Source organism: Carassius carassius, chromosome 13, assembly GCF_963082965.1.
Source record: "Carassius carassius chromosome 13, fCarCar2.1, whole genome shotgun sequence".
NCBI classification, from domain to species: domain Eukaryota; kingdom Metazoa; phylum Chordata; class Actinopteri; order Cypriniformes; family Cyprinidae; genus Carassius; species Carassius carassius.
Window position 1 is genome coordinate 4,013,401 of NC_081767.1, and position 15,124 is coordinate 4,028,524.

The 15,124-nt window shown below is 39.8% G+C and overlaps 1 protein-coding gene across 6 annotated transcripts in view; it reads left to right on the forward strand.

The window, feature by feature from the left end:
- Window positions 1–14,437, forward strand: part of LOC132155855 (spectrin beta chain, non-erythrocytic 4-like) — an 80,997-nt gene extending 66,560 nt beyond the window's left edge. For 2 of the 6 annotated variants that reach the window (XM_059564590.1, XM_059564593.1), the window contains 14 exons: window positions 749–879; window positions 1,069–1,273; window positions 1,395–1,640; window positions 2,860–2,994; window positions 3,138–3,382; window positions 6,200–6,386; window positions 6,889–6,973; window positions 7,075–7,271; window positions 7,733–8,514; window positions 8,855–8,915; window positions 9,792–10,048; window positions 10,913–11,083; window positions 11,170–11,212; window positions 12,393–14,437. In XM_059564590.1, the coding sequence (XP_059420573.1) occupies window positions 749–879; window positions 1,069–1,273; window positions 1,395–1,640; window positions 2,860–2,994; window positions 3,138–3,382; window positions 6,200–6,386; window positions 6,889–6,973; window positions 7,075–7,271; window positions 7,733–8,514; window positions 8,855–8,915; window positions 9,792–10,048; window positions 10,913–11,083; window positions 11,170–11,212; window positions 12,393–12,629 (2,982 nt within the window). In that variant the 3' untranslated portion in view covers window positions 12,630–14,437. Of the gene's footprint in view, window positions 1–748; window positions 880–1,068; window positions 1,274–1,394; window positions 1,641–2,859; window positions 2,995–3,137; window positions 3,383–6,199; window positions 6,387–6,888; window positions 6,974–7,074; window positions 7,272–7,732; window positions 8,515–8,854; window positions 8,916–9,791; window positions 10,743–10,912; window positions 11,084–11,169; window positions 11,213–12,392 lie in introns of those variants that run through there. The other 4 variants (XM_059564591.1, XM_059564592.1, XM_059564594.1 and 1 more) reach the window with 4 other exon arrangements.
- The last annotated feature ends 687 nt before the right edge of the window (window positions 14,438–15,124 follow it).

Below are 15,124 nucleotides of genomic sequence, written 5' to 3' on the forward strand. Positions count from 1 at the left end.
AAAAGCACTATACAAATAAATTTAAGTTGAATTGAATACATTCATACATACATTATACTGTATACAGTACATACATTTAAAAAAAGGTTTATTAGAAAGCTAGGAAACAAGCTAGAGCAAGGAAAATTTGAATAAATTCAGATTTACTTTTATATATTCAGATTTATAACTATATATTCAGATATACATTTATATATTGAGAATTATAACTGTATATTCAGATTTACATTTATATATTCAGACATAACAATATATTCAAAATTTACATTTATATATTCAGGTTTTTATATAATTGTGCAAAATTATATAACAGTTTGGCACCTCATAGCCACGTTTCCACTGTCGAGATTAAAGTGGGCGTGCTAGTGCGTGCCAGGGCCAGTCGCGTTTCCACTGTCACTTCTGGGGCTTGATTGTGCCTTGTCGGGGCTTCCTCGGGGCCAACGTCCAGGGTTTTCTGCCCCGACGAAAGCCTTGGGCCAAAGCAGGCCAGTTGGGGCTAGAGGAGGGGTTATGAACAAAGGCGGAGTTTCTCCGCATCTGGAGAGCTCAGCGCCACAGATCATTTCAGCTATAACACCAGCATTAAATACTTTTCAACATTACCACAGTAAACATGGTAAATGCGTAGTTTTGGTAATAGTTTTAGGCAAGGACACCTAGTTAGTTTCCTGGGATACTGTGATGTTATAGATGATGACATTGGAGCAGGATGAATGTATCTGAGCTGTGTCCGCTCTCGCTCAAGGATGAGGCCAGTACTCTGAATCTCCTGAAGAAACAGTTGGCGCTAGAGCAGACCATAGAGGACTATGCCGAGACCATCGGAATGCTTTCTCAGCAGTGCAGACAGCTGCTGGAGCTCGGACATCCAGACTGGTAAATGTGCAGCAGTACTCACTGACCCAGTCAAATATACAAACACACAACAATCTTCTGGCCTCTCTAGTTTCGCTTTCTTCACACTCTTTACAGTCCAGTGTTAACACCTTTTAAGAGTAACAGATTTCACTGATTTTTTTTCCTTTGAATGAAATCTAAGTATGTGTGTGTATGCTTGTTCCTTAGTGAGCAGATCAGTAAGCATCAGTCTCAGATCGACAGGCTGTACGTGTCTCTGAAGGACTTGTCGGAGGAGAGGAAGTCTCGTCTGGAGCAGCAGTACTGGCTCTATCAGCTCAACAGGGAGGTGGATGAACTTGAGCAGTGGATCGCAGAGAGGGAGGTCATCGCCAGCTCCACTGAACTCGGACAGGACTTCGAGCATGTCACGGTCAGTTGCTTCAGCGATTTCATATTTATCTGCCCCTAAACGTGAGTAACTGTAGCTCCAGTAGTTCTGCAATTTCTTAACATTTCTGTCCTGTCGTGGTGGCACTTTACCCGATCCTCAGATTCTGCAGGAGAAATTTACAGAGTTTGCAATGGAGACTGGGAGCCTGGGGCAGGAGAGGGTCACAGCTGTCAACCAGATGGTTGATGAGCTCATAGATTACGGCCACGCTGATGCAGCCACCATCGCCGAATGGAAGGATGGCGTGAACGAGGCCTGGGCGGATCTGCTGGAGCTGATGGAGACACGGGGACAGATGCTTGCTGCTTCACACCAGTTACACAAGTTCTTCTCTGACTGCCGAGAGGTGTGGAGAAGGAAATGCAGGACATCTGATTAATTAAATCATCTGAACTGAGTTGCATTTGTTAATGCCATCTTTATTATGATTAGTTATCAATTTCACTATTGCTCATGGGAAATTCTTGAAATTATCTGTTTTATGGACATGCATCCATCCAAGCAACAATGTAGTAATGCATTTACTCTTTCATTTTTTCATTTTTTATATATAAGTTGTCAGCCAATGCAAGCATTTTTAATATTTTCACAAAATTTGTTATGGCCCCAAAAATATTTTGTATGAATATCTGCACATGCAATATCTCAAACAGAAAGAACAGAGCTTCTGTTTTTATATATATATATATATATATATATATATATATATATATATATATATATATATATATATGTTTATATATAAATATATATATTAAAAAAAAATCATGTTTTTGTCATAGGCTATGTCCAGATTGGATTCAGAACGATGATCAAAAAATGGTGTAGATCGCTTTCATCAACACCCCTAAAGCTTGCACGGTTCTTTAGCACTTCCTGAGGCAACATTTCATTCAGTTTTGATTTATATGCTGTTTAACGTTTGATGCTTGTGTTATTTAATACATGCATCTGCTTACATATGTGATCGCTTGTTTCTGCTTCTTCACTGTGTTTGATCCAGAGATTCAGTGCTCTTTCAGAAGATGTGTAATATCACGTCCTGCCATATGATAGTGAAAGCAGAAAAAGACGTAAAATTCTAAAAAGTCAATGGCTGGAAATAGTTAATAACCACTTAGAAAACCTTAGCAACTGCATAGCATGCAACCATCCAGAACACCCTAGCAAACACATGGCAATAAATAAACAACCACACAGTACACCTTAGCAACAACATAGCAACACCCTGGCAACTACCCAGAATACCCTAACCCTTTTTCAACTTTTACAAAAGAAAGAAGGTTGAATGGGCAGTGTCGTTGATATTATTGGTTGAATAACAATACTAGTTTTCCTAAATGCACTGGGAAGCTTTTTGTGGATATATATTTTTTATTACAGTGATATTTATTGGATAATGCTAAAGCATGTTTGTCCTTCTGCGACAGGTATTGAGACAGAGTCAAAGCTTTACTGTGTGTACACCATAAATAGGAGCAGTGCTGATGCTGTTTGAAAGCTTAGACCACAGTGGTCTCATGTGTCTGCATGTGTGGAATAGCATGAGTCTGTGTGTGTTTCAGGTTTTAGCACAGATCGAGGATAAGCAGAGGAGGTTACCTGAGGTTCGTGCGTGTCAAGGAGGAACTTCAAACACCAGCACTCTTCAGAGACTTATGCAGACTTTTGAACATGATATTCAGCTACTTGTTACACAGGTGAACTGATGCAACACATCCTTACGCAAGGAGTGCACAATAAATATGTAAAGTCTGTAGATACATCTCTAAAATACTTGATGATGAATAAAGTGCATGGCAATGGCAACATATGTATAAAGAAGTGTCCCTGTTTTCTTCAGATAAGACAGTTGCAGGAGAGTGCAGCCCAGCTCCGAACAGTGTATGCCGGGGAGAAAGCAGAAGCCATCGCCATGCAGGAACATGAAGTGATGCAGGGGTGGAAAGAGCTGCTCATATCCTGTGAGGACTGTCGAATGCAAATCACCACAGCGACAGACAAGTTGCGCTTCTTTGGGATGGTGCGTGATCAGCTGATGTGGATGGACAGCATCATCTGTCAGATAGGAACTGGCGAGAAACCAAGGTAGGACACATGCTGGGACACTTGCTCTCTGCTTACAGGAGCTCATTAATGTGCTTTAACATTGTAATGCATGAAAGTTTGCATCAGGTCAGCTGAAGAGCAGCCAGTGTGGCCGCTGGAGTGTGCTATAGGTATCATACCACGAGCACAATTAAGTGATATAGCGGTAAGTGCATGAGCCAAACATCATATTACGATTAAGCATAATCGTATCCATTAAGGGCACTCTATAAGAACACTATAGATCTGTTGCAAAACATATTGAGCTGCTATGCTGACTACTACCTAGACAGAAAACTAGCTTCTTAGGATACAACGTAACCTAAGAGAATTTGAAATGGGGCTGAAACTAATTAATATTCTGATAATAGATTAATCTAAATTTTCAGATTTAATAAATCAATTTATTAAAATGATTAATCAACTAATCCTTAAATAAGATTCAGTAGGATTTGATTATTCAGCTTTTGCAATTACTTAAAATATTAAGCTATACATATTAACTAAAAAAACAAGGTAATCACTTCAGCTTTTGAAACTGTCAAACAATTATATTACTACTTTACAATTACAGTCATTATACCGTTATTTTTTAAAAATACATATATTCGGGACACCAAATAATCTCATTCGTCATTTAATTAACTATGGAAAGGTAGCTGACCGATGTATTACTCTGCCTAACGTCTCCTTTTAAAAATCATTTGGATATGGAACAAAATAAAGGTTAATGATGAGAGGTTTTATTTTTGGATAAACCATTTTATTCACATTATCTCTCTTAACATATCTTATAGTGTTGCGATTATAAAAAAGGTCTTGAGCTAAATCAAGCTTAAATCTAAATCGAGTCGTAATTCTAACTGAAAGCGACACTGACACTGTTTTTAACATTGTAAAGCTGCTTGTTTTATATAAAAAGCTATAATAAACGTGACATGACTGGACTTTACTGACAAACTCAGAGCCATTGCAGACATATACACATCGCTATGATCAGATGCTTTCTTATCTGCTGTTTTCTCACCACTGTCATTTTTGTTGTGTGTTTATCCCATTATTGAGAGGAAAGCATGCAGCATATATTAAAATATTCATCTAAATACCGCTCAGCATTGCGGGCACCATCAAGATGTTTGCTAACATCAAAACGCTGCTTGTATATTGAACTTCTTTTTAAAAATACATGAAAAACCTTTTTGTTTGTAGTTTCGCAAAATCTATATTAGGTTTAATGTTTTTAAACCTACTTGTATTGCTTTCCGATTCTGGAATTTACGAAGTGTGAAATAACAGCTATTAGTAAAACATAAAATAAATAATATAATCAAATTGATACAGACCTATGGTAATTTATTCTAATTTGAAATGCTTTTCAAGTGGCACTTTTTATGTGACATGAACAGAGGACTTCACTTAGAAATTGATTCCAATAGCGTCTGACATTGAATGTTGCAAAGTTAACAAAAGGAATCTCTAATAAACAAATAAATACACAGTATGAGCAATAATTGGATTTTAAAAACTTTTTTCTATACTTTTCTGTATTTAATTATATTCAAAAAAAAATCTTGAAAAATCCACCATTTTCTACCACTGTGTTTGTTGTAATGTTTTCTGAAATGGCCTTCTCAGCATTGTTGCCTTAAAGGCAGGGTAGGTAAAAAAAATGTATAAAAAACTTTTTTTCCAAATTTGTTTAAACTTTATTTATATATCAATACATAATTAAAATGTAAGTACTCTGAAAAAGAAAGTATAAAAATCGAGTGACTGTAGACCTCTCACGACTGTTTTAAAGACAGCTCATTATTTCCATTCACTTCACCTCCTCCCTTCTGGGCTCCTTCCAAAGCCTCTACTACGGCTCGCTAAGTAATGTTATGTTAGCTATATTACGCAGCTACGTGTGCTAATGACACATGCTTCATGAAAAAAATATGTATGATCAAAATACAAAAAGAAAGATTTACCTGTCCAGCAGAAATAAAGCCATCAAGGAGTCACTTTTCAGCCCCTTGAGTTCCCTCAGTTCTCGCCATCGCTGGAAAGCCACGCTGATATTAACTTGCGTTTTATTTCTTTGTTTATCCAAAGACTTTTTGTTCATTGCCTTTTCTTGTACTGTTACTGTCTTCCTTTTTTTTGCCTGGTTTGCCTTCACTAACTGCATAGGCCGGTACTGTGAATTTTGCTTGCTGTTTCTCTGCCATTGTTTTGGTATTCCTAGGATCCGTGCCTCTTGAATTCCTCAAATCAAATGTGTGCGCGCAAGTGGGCAGGTCATGTGTGGCAAAAGGGTGGTTGCCATGGTTGCGAGAGAGTGACAGTCGCCTAAGCCAATCCTATGTTTCGTCCCGAAATGGAAATAATGAGCTGTGTTTAATAAAGATTAAACGGTCTAGAGTCACTCGATTTTTATACTCTTTTTATCAGAGTACTTACATTTTAATTATGCATTGATATATATAGAAAGTTTAAACAAATTTGGAAGAAAGTTGTTTATACATGTATTACCTACCCTGCCTTTAAGGTTTTTTGACAAAAGATGTTAGCTTTTGCATTGGGAGCACACCTATGTTGGCAGCTCATTAGGTTTTGAAACAGAGCTATAGTGTGTGTGCGTGTGTGTGTGTGCGTATATATATATACATGTCTGTATATTTTTGAAAGACCCTATAATGCTGAAAAAGCTCAGGAGTCGTTATGGACACAATCTTCATGGTGCCAGAATGGCCTTCTGTTGCTGTATCTTTCTATGGGCAGACTTGGCCCATGTATTCCTGCCCAAGTAACTCCCTCTCCTCTCACTGTCAGCTCTTTCCTCAGAGCTTTAATGGGATATGGGCTCTCTGGTGCTTGCAGGGACGTGTCATCTGTGGAGGTCCTGATGAACTATCACCAGAGCCTCAAGAGTGAGGTGGAGGCCCGAAACAAGAGCGTCCTACAGTGTATCGAGATGGGCAAGACTCTACTGGCTGCCCGTAACCCTGCATCAGAAGAGGTGACACAAAATATCAAGTTTAAACTTTTTATAAACTGTTGCAAATCTGAAATCACTACAATGCCCAAACATACTTCATGCGTTTATAGTTTCAGGCATTGATGCCATCCAAAATATGTCAGACTACAGTTACATATTGCATTGTCAACATTGCTGCAAGGGGCACTATAGTGTGTATTAGCATAAACTCTTCTATAACGCTTCAATTTTCAGATTCAAAAAGTTGCTTAAAGTTGACATGTTTAAGAAGCTACCTGAATAATAATACATCTGAAAGAGTTTATCCCCATTTGAATACTGTGGCTTGTCACTGCCACAGCAATTCAAGAAAGCACATTAAGTATGTACTATGTAACTGCATGCTTCCAATGCAATGGCCATCCTTTTGTGTCTGCAATGGTGCACTTGTGTAAAGTATGTTTCCAGCCTAAATGATGGTGACTACATGATATTCCAAGCTGTCTTCTGTCTGTACCTGACGATGGAGTATTGACCGTTTCAGATCAAAGAAAAGCTGGAGAAAGTTTTGGCCAAGCAGCAAGAGCTCACTGAGAAATGGGAAAAACACTGGGAAGAGTTGCAGCACAGTGGGTGAAATGAGGCTAATGGAAAACAAACATTATGCATAAATTATGTAATCAGTGTCATGCACTTCACAACATCTCACTCTCTTTCTGTGCCTTCGCAGTGTTGGAGGTGCATCAGTTTGCTCAGGAAGCAGTGGTAGCAGAGGCCTGGCTCACTGCTCAGGAACCCCTCCTAAGTAGTAATGAACTGGGTGGCAGTGTGGATGAGGTTGAGCAACTGATTCGCAGACACGAAGCCTTTCGCAAAGCTGCGGCCACATGGGAAGAACGCTTCAGCTCTTTACGTCGTCTTACCACAGTAAGAGAGACAAGCCGTTTGCAGAGTTTAGCTCCAACCTGTCCAAATCCATTTAGAAGTTTTGAGTAATTCTGAAGACTTGTGATAAGCTGGTTCAAGGGTTTTTTTAAGGAAAAAAATAGGTCTGGAGGATCCATTAGAATTAGAGCTGAACTCTGCAGGATAGTGGCCCGGGAGGAGCAGGATTCAAACACTCCTGAGCAACATTAAAAACAGCAAAACAGATCCACACTGATGTCACTGTCATAAAATTCTTCTTGCAACCCGTGCAATTTTTACTAGTTGGAAACTTTTCCTTAACTTTACCATAGTTTGAATGTCAATAGTCTAACTACTGAAATAAAATAAAAAACATTACTAAAAGGTGAATTGTGTATAGCATGATGTCTTTCAATAGTTATGTTACAGAATGGAAGTGTGGGTGTATAAACAATAAGAAATTCTCTTGTTTAACGATTTAGGTAGAGAAGATAAAGGCAGAGCAGAGTAAGCTTCCCCCAACTCCCTTGCTGGGACGGAAGGTTTTCTTGGACCCTCAGGACTCTTCTCCGGCTCGCAGTAGCCCTTCCTCCATCATAAGACAGACCATTTATGAGCAGGGCGAGCCCCGGTTGGAGCGCATCATCCCTCAGCCCTCTCCTTCTTCTGTGTCCCGAAGACTGGGTTCTACTGTGGCCAACTACACTCCCATCATGAATGGAGCTTATCGCCTTCAGGAAGCCAGGAATGCTGGAATTGTTGGAGTGGCTGCAGGACTGGGCACTTCTATGGAGCATAAGGTCACCCAATTGCGAGTGGAATTTAAGGCCCAAGTCCCACAGAACATCCATGAGGCAGTCCACCCCCTACTGGAGAGAGACAGGGAACGGGAGCGATATCATGAGAACGTGATGGCAGAGGTGGTGCTCCAGGAGCCCGGCGGAGGAAGGGAACGCCTAAACAGCATGGTGGGAGGGAGTGGGAGCAGTCGCTCTGAGCTTTTGGTGGAGCAGCATCCCCCTCCAAGGGAGGCACGGCTGGAAAGGCAACTATCAACTGAGCAGCTGATTCAGGCACGCAGGGACGAGCTGCCTCAGGAGGTGTGGAGAGAACGAGCTGGGAGGGCAGAGAGGAGGTTGGAGAGACAGACATCTAGTGAACAGGAAGGTCATGAGGTGCGGCGTAGGGACAGACACCGACTGGAGAGACAGGACAGCAGCGAACAGGAGGCCAGGGAGCAGTCGGACAGACGCTCCGCTGGCGGGTGAGTGTCTATGTGACCTCAAACGATCCACATTACTAAAGACATTAAAAAAGTTACAGCAGTGCTAATGCTAGATTTGAAAGAGACGTATTATAATACTTTCACATGCTGGTCACACAAAGTAGAGGTTCAAATAAATAAAGGACATATGTCAAGGATAACTAATTCTTCTTGTACTTGTTCTTGTTGAACTGTTTAACCTGTCACATGAAGGACGTAAAAGGATTGTAAATGCTCTACCATACTGATTTTAAAGCTTTGAAGTACCCCAGCAACTTCTCTCTGTTCTGTTCATGCAAATAGCATTTCCAGATCTCAGATTTACCTTTTATGTTGGCAGGGACAAAAGGTCAACGCTAGCTGAGATTGTGGAGCAGCTTCAGGAAAGAGAAGCTGCACAGGTATGTGGACAATCTAATGTTTGTCTCTTGTAGTGGTCGACTGATATGTTTTTTTTGACAGCTGATGCCGATATCTTGGAAATCAGAGGGGCCTATAGCTGATATAAAGCCGATATGATTTTTATTATTATTATTAATTTTTAAGAAATTTGAAATTATTTGACAATGGATTAAAAAATAAATGTGTAAAAGAATTATGCTTATAATTTACATCACAGTATTTTTCACAAATAAATATTTAATAAAAATATAATTAAAAAGAAACTCAGTACTCTTGGAAGTTTGTGTGCATTGGGAATAAATATATTTCAAATAAAGCCAGGGTAACACTCATTATACATACAGCACACAGTGAAAATTACATGAATATGACAGTGGGCAAATGCATAAAGCGCAGCACAAGGTTTGTGAAATTAATTCACTAGTCATTCAAAGATTTGTTTAAATTATAAATGCATATGTGCTTAATGCTGTCGGCAAACAAGAAAGTATTGTAATGTTTGCCTTTCTATTACTAATATGTCTTATATAAAAGCAATCATTATTAAACTTTCTTTATACATTAATTCCTTTGTTTAAGCATTCTGTCTGATTATAAGACACACTTCTATCTGTATTAGACAGACCTGTTAACGACGACGACAAACAAGAGAGTGTGAGCACCGGGTGCGCTCAGGCACTGCCGCTCTCAGCGCCGTCAAAATAAAAGCCTCGAACACATCGGCCAAGCAGAAAAACTTGTCGCCCAATGCCAATATTTGAAAAATGCCAAATATCGGATGATATATCGGCCTTGGCGATATATCGGTCGACCACTAGTTTCTTGTTTTAAACCACATTTTACCACGTGTACATTGCTGTATATTTCCAATTCAGGCACGAGGAGAGCTTCCACGTCTACCCAACGGTTTTCCTGAGAAGTCTTCTAGACTGGACCGGCCACGTGCTCGCGACAGACCCAAACCGAGAAGAAGACCCCGACCCAAGGAGCCAGCTGGCGAAACACGGCGCTCAAGGTCTGCGCCAGCCCAGAGCAGCCCACCAGTACCCCAACCGCCTACCCACACTGCCCAGCGTGAAGGGTTCCTATTCCGCAAAATAGACATTGAGGTCCAAAAGAAGAGTTCGAACAGGTGGGACTTTGTGGTCTAAAAATTAGGGGCACATGGCATGGAATTAGCATGAAAACGGCTTAACCAAATATGCCAATCAGTATGATTGGTCATTCAAAGCTATGCTAATGTTGTTATTAGCATTAGGTACTGCTGCTTAGAGCACTAACAATTGCAGTTCTTATTTTCTTTCACCAAGTTTCAAGTCAAACTGGGAAATGCTTAAATGCTTAACAAGCCTAAAATATCTTCTGAAGCTAAATTGAGGAGCAGCTGTTTGGCTGTCATTTCTGATTACAAGTTTCATATAAAGCAATGGCAGAAAATAGCTAACAGTTAGCACTGCTTGCCACTTGCATGGTAATACTAAAATCAGCCTGGATGGTGGATGTGACTGTGTCAGAAGACCAACTGATGCTGGGTCTCTGAAGCCATGGCTAGCAAGGTATGAAGCCTTCACCCTTCACAGCTTCCAGATACGCCACCTTTGCAGCCCAAGTCACAAAACAATTCATTGCATCAAGGAGTTTAAGGAACTTAAAAGAATGGCTGTCTGTTCTTTTGGAGCATGTATTTGCGCATAATCTGCCTGTCATCTGAAGCCATTTTCAGACTAGCATTTGTGTTTATATTGCAAGTATATCTCATTAACCAAAATCTCTCTTCTTTCTAATGCTCTCTTTGCCGCTGACTGTTCTCCTCCATCTCTACAAAGGTAAGACATGGTCAGTCCATCTCTTTCTAAAGGTCTAATGATCTCAGTTTGGTCTTGCTCAGTCTTAAGGGCTGGTCATCCCAGTCTCAATAGGTGAGTAGCTAGTCGGTGCATGGTGTCATCTGGGTTGTGATGGTTCAATCTTCTGCTTTCTCTCCCACACACTACAGCAGATCTTGGGTGAACTTGTACTGTGTGCTGAATAAAGGTGAGCTGGGCTTCTATAAGGATGCGAAGAACACCTCCACACCTTACAACAACGAGCCACTTATCAACCTGAGCCGTTGTGCCTGCGATATCAACAATGGTTACAAAAAGAAGAAGAATGTCTTCACACTCAAGTACTTCATTAGTAATTTTACTATCTTTTCCAAAATACTTGTGTATTCTTGTGTAGCGTAACATTAATTCTGCTTTATAATTTTAGAACTAACGATGGAAGTGAGTTTCTGTTCCATGCTAAAGATGAGGTGAGTTGCTTGTTTTTATCATCCTAGTTTCTGACTTTTGTTCAGTCGCAAATACATTTTAGTCAACACCAGGCCTAGATGACATCTACTGACATTTTCACCAAGCTCACTAGAGGTCAACCGATATGGGTTTTTCACTGGCCAATGCCGATATTTATAAATCAGGCCAGCCGATGGCCGATATGTTTGGCCGTTTTTTTTTCTTTTTTTCCCCTATTCATCTCATAAAAGTGAGTTTGAGCCAATTATTATTGCATGGTACAAGATAGTAATAGTAGCATTAGCCCAATTTAGAGTAATAATACATGGCTCAAAGCTTAAGCATCTTCTTAAAACAGTTCTGAAGTACACTTTGTGTTTATGTTTACTGACATACCATTGTTTCCCACAGACTGCAATTTAATTCTCTGCCAGCAGGAGGCGCTGTCGGAGCGGAGATATAGTGGTTTCCCCGGTAACAGCTGTAATCAAAAAAGCGCTGCTCACAAATGCTACTTTATCAGGCTTTACAGGAAAGATGAAATGAAAATTGCATCTAAGCTTTTCTGAAGACAGTCTGTTCTTTTCAAAGATACATTCATATAAAAACACCCGTTAACACGGGTTAACGTGCACATTATAATCAACCCAGAAGTTTCATCTGTATTGAATGTGTTTATACTTTCACATGCACATGACTTGTTGCACTTATGAACTTTCCGGGATCAATTTTAGTTCTTCAAAGGGAGCTCTGCAATAATGCTTAGCTGCCCACCGGTGCGCCTGCCTATAAATCGGCCTAATTTTTAGCACAATCAGCCAATGCTGATTAATTAAAAAATGCCAAAAATTGGCCGATTAATCGGTTGACCTCTAAAGTTGACTTGGCATACTGTAGAAGCTGGTTTATTGCTGTTTTAAGTTAGTTTACCAGCTTGAACTAGCCTGACCAAGCCAGTCCACCAGCAGGCACTACACGCTTATTGGCAGAAAGCATGAATAAAATGAATCTAAATATTAATTAAAGAAAAACGCAAGGATTGTGGAATTTGTAGAATGTGAATTTGTTTTGATTTTGCTAAAATCTCCAAAACTAGGTCCCTGCTGCAGATTCTGTGTGGGCCTGGTTATAACACGTTAAATTGATTCAGGCAACTTTTTTTGCATGAAACTGAGTCCTCAATCTCCCTTTGGTCTGCAGGACGATCTAAAAAGCTGGATCACAAGTATAAACACCAGTATAAGTGAGCATGAAGAGATAAATGGCAATCGGGGGCAGACCCATCTAACTACCTCATCTACTGACGAGGGAACACGCAGGGAAGGCAGCAGAGCAGGCGGCTCGGAAAGAGGTGAAAAGTCAGACCGAGCCGACGGGGGATCTGTGCGCTCAGACAAGGGTGAAAAGCCTGAGAAAAAGACAGGCAAGAAGAAATGAGCACATGATAGCAGTGAGACAGGAGCCGGGACTACGGAAATCCAGGACAGTGCTCTGACGGAATCAGGAAACAAAGGCGTCACTGTGAACTCCCTTTATCTCTTGCTGTCCAGTTGAGTGTGGGATCAAGCAACATGGAGGAGCACGAAGCTCATGTGTCAGTGAGCGCCCTCTAGTGGCTGCCGAGTACCATGACAATTAAGGAGCTCCAAATGGGCCAAAGAGCTGATAGCATAGGCACATGGAGGATAAAAGAGAAAGATGTTATAGTAAAGTAGCTCACGAAGATTATTTTCTAATCCGTCTGTGAAAAAGATGACCCATATGTATGTGTACCCGTCTCTCTCTTTGTATATTGAACGTCTCAGCATCAGTTCTATACAATCCTGCGCTGAAGAAAATAGAAATATGCCAAAATCTTTCTCAAGATTAGTCTTTTTCTGAAGAGCATGTTTTGTCTGTTTATTTTGTAAGTTGTTTTGCTCTTTTATACTGTTAACGTGTTGATTTGTATTCATTGGCTCTTCCACACGATTTTGATTCTGGTCTTGCCACTTTGTAGACCACGTTTGAATGGCATATGACATATCAGAGCATGCCTACAAGGTTTAACAAGTGAAGAAATAAATGGTCTGTTTCAAATAAAGGGAAGCGGTTCACCTGCTGTGAGTGTGTATTCTCAGATTTGATTACTAGGGTTTATTGGTTTCGTATGTGAGTTTTCCAAGTGTGCAGGAAATTCTCAACCATTTATCTCATATTATGCATCAAATGTTGCGTGTGAGTTCATTCGCTCTTTTAATGGCCGATTACCAAATCAGTTAGGTGTGTATGTGTCTATGCATGCATGCACTGCATTCGTCATCAAGCTATTCTGAACGTGAGATCAAGTTTACATCATTTTATTTATCCTCAAAAGTCTTCCAAGCACAGAACTGATTGTTTTGTAAAACTTTAGTTTTTGCCTTTTGTCACGTTCTCCCAACATGGATCTGTATGGGCTGAATGCCATGTAGATGTTATTATGTGATTGTTTCTCCTGATTGGCAGAAACGGGGTTAAATATGTCTCTGAATTGTGTAGTTCTGCAGGTAATCGTATAGAAAGCCCATAGCTAGCAAAAAATGCAAGGTATATTGCAAGAAAAGCGGTACATGCTTTAGACAGCTCTGCAAATCATGACAAATCCAATTTGGTTCTTTTGAGATCCAGTCATATACATGCATACACACTGCAGTTGAAACTACATGGTAACTACATAATGACGTGCTATTTTTCATGCAACATACAGGGTTTGAAATTAAATGTCAAAGTGTGTGTGTTAAACAGAAACGTAATGTTTCATGTTTTATATGTGCACCTCATTGTCCTAACGTCTGTCAGCTGTAGTCCTCAGCACATTGTCTTTAAATGTAAAAAAAAAAAGCCTAAATAATGTTAGAAGCAATGGTGTTCTTTTTGTAAAGAGAAATGTAAAGCAGTAATTGAAAGAGAGGAGATTATGTCCATGTACATTTTCTTCAGTCAACAAGTGGTTTCTCTGCAAGCTCATGATTGTTCCTTCATCTGAACAGAGCGTCATGCAAATGCTTTTGTAATGTCCCAGCTTTTAAATATTCAATTGTCATCTCTCGTTTTTCTATACACTCTCAAAGCATTGTATACAGTATATATCGAAAGAGCTTTCTGTGTCTGGGTCTGAATTTCTCTTCCTTTGACTCCTCTGGTTTTGTCTCCAAGTCTACTTTTTGGTATAAAAAAAATCCTATTTTTATGCAATAAAATAACTTATACAGACAGAAGGTATGCAGTAAGTTGGTGGTGAACGGAAAAAAAAATGTATACACTTGCAAGTAAAAAATTATGCAACTTTTCCTTTGCACTAAATTACTGCCCCGTTGCACAGTGCTAGTGTGAGCGGAGGAATGCATTCATTCAGCTATTTGTTTGACGAAATCATGAGAAAATCCTGCATGAAAACCCACCCGCTCTCACACTCATTGATACATCTGCATACACACATTTATATCTGCTGCTTCCATCTCATACAAGTTGATGGACATGAAGCTGCTGAGGCGTACAAGCATTTGGAAACATTTATAAAATGTTATTAAATCCATGACGGAACAGAAAGCACAACCCCAACAGTTATGATTTAATAGCCGCTCTGTTTTTCGAGGTTCTTGTGATATCTATATTCTTAAAAGTGGTTTACTTACTTTTATATATACAGTATCACACGTTAAGTGGGTTTTTATGGCGGACGAACCTTCATAATATTTGTATCTGCTTTAAATGTTTGGGTAAGACTGAAACTCACTCCCCATGTCACGTCCATAGTCTCAGGCCCTTGAGCACCATGGGTTTAGCTCTGCAGCTCACTGACCTGTACAGTACAAACGAACTGCTTCTGTACAAACAAAAATGCTCTTTTTCCTGCTGTGAAATAAGAACATTTTATGGGTTTTAAAATCAGTTTTGAAGATCTGTGGGGT